Raw genomic sequence first — 2,845 nt, forward strand, 5'->3', positions numbered from 1 at the left:
TGAAATGAATCAGCGCTACCTGAGAAGGACAACACCGACTGACTGACGTTTCCTGACACTGTTACATTTGAACCGCCGTGCCAGTATAAACATGCGGTTCAACACAAATTCCATTGCAGTCCAAACATTACAGGTTTCCAAATAACAAAATAATAGGCTATCCGAGACTTCCTTCAAGTGTTGCTCAATCCTGTTCCTAGTAGGAAAACTTTAGACTAACATTATCTGCCTAATGTCAACAATGCAAGAAAAAACAAAAAGTTAGCCATCACACCCAGGAAGCATTCTTATCCAGTGCAGTTCACATCATCTATTTATGGCGCGAGCGTCATTGCAGTCACAATAGGAGACGTTTTGTTCAGGGTGGCATGCATGTAAACTTAATCATCAGCACTCAAATGTAACTTCGGACTGCTCCACTTTTTTTTTCTACTCCTCCTTGGCAGCCCCACCTCGCGCTCCGATTTAGGCCCGCACTGATTGGTCCAAGTCGTGCGTATCACCGTCCTGTGCGTAAGTACTCCCACATACTTGACAGCCCCATAACAAACCACTCGCCTGAGCCAACTTCACACATCGCTTTCAGTCTCCGCGTCTCCAGCGCGCATCGCCCCCTGAACTCGGACTTTGACTTGTTTTTGTTTTTTTTCCCCCCCTTTCCCCCGTTGGACAGCAGAGATGTCCTCCCGCGAGACTTATAAGGACTTGGGCAGCGGTAGTTCATCCGAGGAGGATTGTAGCGCTCGCTCGGACGTGACCGACGGTGGGGTGGCGGCGGCGGAGGAGGACAAGGAGCAGGAGAAGGCGGTCACCTCTCCGGCGGCGCTCCGGCATCACCCCTTCAGCGTGGAGGCGATCATGTCCGGGAGAGTGGTGTCCAGCCGTGGCGCGGAGCCGGTGTGCCGGAGAGAGCTGCCGCGGACCCCGCTGAACCCGCTCTTTCTGTGCGGGGAGAGCGAGGCGGGCCGGAAAAGTTTGAACGCATCTTCTTCGCCCACTTCGCCCGTCAAGTCCGAGGCGTCCGAGCCGGAGGAGTGCGCGCCATGGGTCACCGGCGGAGCGTTCCCGACACAGACGCGTAGGTTTTCCCATTGAAATGTCTCCAGGGCTTTTTTTTAATAAGTGTCTCAAGTGTTGCGGTTTAAACGATAGCCACTAGCTTATTTGCCTTGGTAGCCCGAATAAAAGGCGAGATCATGTGTTAGTATTACAAAGATTTATTGTTAAATAAAGTGGGTAATTTGCATAACAGGATGCTACCATTGTATACGCATTATTATAATATCTCTGTGGTACATTGAGATAGATCCACCCAACAATAATTCAAATAAAAACAAGAGAGCAGTGACTCTAAAATTAAGCTTGTAGCATATTATCTGCTAATGCAGGCGATCAAGCTGTTCTTAGAGTGGCTCATTTAAAGATTATGTGGTTAAGAAAATGATGTAAGCTGGTTATGGGACTTTGTGGTTTAGACATTGTAATAATGGATAAAGGATACTAACTAGGCTATTACCATACAAATAAACATCACATTATTGGAAATAAACAGTATAATTGCTCCAGAGAGCTTGTAGTACTGTCTCACAGTGTATTTATTTGGAATGTACTGTATACAGGCTTTTTATTTTAGGGTGCTCATTTATTCTCTATCTTCACCTCTTCTAATCTCACAAACAATTCTGCCTATTCAAACGAGCCACAATTGTTTCTGTGGCCGTTTTTCCGCCCAGTCGATTATCTCTCCCCTGTCCTCTCCTGTAGGCCACATCAGCCCCGGCTGCCAGCTCAGGAAACACAAGACCAACCGTAAGCCGCGCACGCCCTTCACCACGTCCCAGCTGCTGGCCCTGGAGCGAAAGTTCCGCCAGAAGCAGTACCTGTCCATCGCCGAGCGGGCCGAGTTCTCCTCCTCCCTCACCCTCACCGAGACCCAGGTCAAAATCTGGTTCCAGAACCGCCGCGCCAAGGCCAAGCGGCTGCAGGAGGCGGAGCTGGAGAAGCTCAAGATGGCCGCCGACGCCAAGACGGCCGCCGTGGCAGCCGCGGCCGCCGCCAACGCCAGCGGCCTGCACCCCAGCTTCACGTTACCCCTCTCTCTGGGAGCCATGTCGCTGTACGGACAGTCTTACTCGGCGTATCACCAGCACAGGCAGCTCCTGCCCATCGCGCCGCTGGGACTGTATGCCTCTCCGCTCAGCTACGGCATGTATCACTTGTCCTAACATGAAGCGCACTGACTCTCTGGGACATGCAGATATTTTTATACGGATATTTTAAAGGAAAAAGGACATGTAAAGATGTAAAGATTTGATATATTTTGGTCATTCATGGTTTTGCCACGGCCAAATGGTGTTGATTTGTTTTGTTTTTTTAAAGCGTCATGGTCCTCCTGATGCAAACTCCTCTATGCAGGCACAACGGGACAGAGATTTGACGCCTGATTTTTCTTCCCTCCAGGGGTGCCACTGGTATCATCCGTAGTCTGTATTCATTTGGTATATTTTTCTAAAATCAGGTGCCTTTCCTGATGGTACGCACTCGTCTCAATCCTCCCCATCACAGCCTTCACTCAAAGGAAAGATGGTGACGTTATTTAGTTATTCTAACCACTGAGCAACGTTCCCCTACTAAATGGATGCCCTACTGATCATTTACGCAAGCATGGGACTGGCATAAAGAGCACACTACCACTGTCTTCCTTTCTGACAGTCAAAATCCGTCCTACTTACTGCACAAACAAGTATTGGACTTTTGAGGGCACTTCGACATAGAAATCGAGCTTTTTTTTTATACGCAAAAGCAAGGATATTTTGGACTCCTCCGAAGCTGGACCGGGTGTTTA

At 49.0% G+C, this 2,845-nt stretch overlaps 1 protein-coding gene across 1 annotated transcript; it reads left to right on the plus strand.

Moving 5' to 3' along the window:
• Positions 1-468: 468 nt before the first annotated feature.
• msx2b (muscle segment homeobox 2b) lies at positions 469-2,628 on the plus strand. The gene is made up of 3 exons (XM_079566069.1): positions 469-513; positions 674-1,078; positions 1,765-2,628. The coding sequence occupies exons 2-3, from the start codon at positions 679-681 to the stop codon at positions 2,223-2,225; spliced, it is 861 nt and encodes a 286-aa protein (XP_079422195.1). The 5' UTR covers positions 469-513; positions 674-678; the 3' UTR covers positions 2,226-2,628.
• The last annotated feature ends 217 nt before the right edge of the window (positions 2,629-2,845 follow it).

The sequence above is a fragment of the Gobius niger genome (assembly GCF_951799975.1).
Source record: "Gobius niger genome assembly, chromosome: 11".
Lineage (NCBI taxonomy): Eukaryota > Metazoa > Chordata > Actinopteri > Gobiiformes > Gobiidae > Gobius > Gobius niger.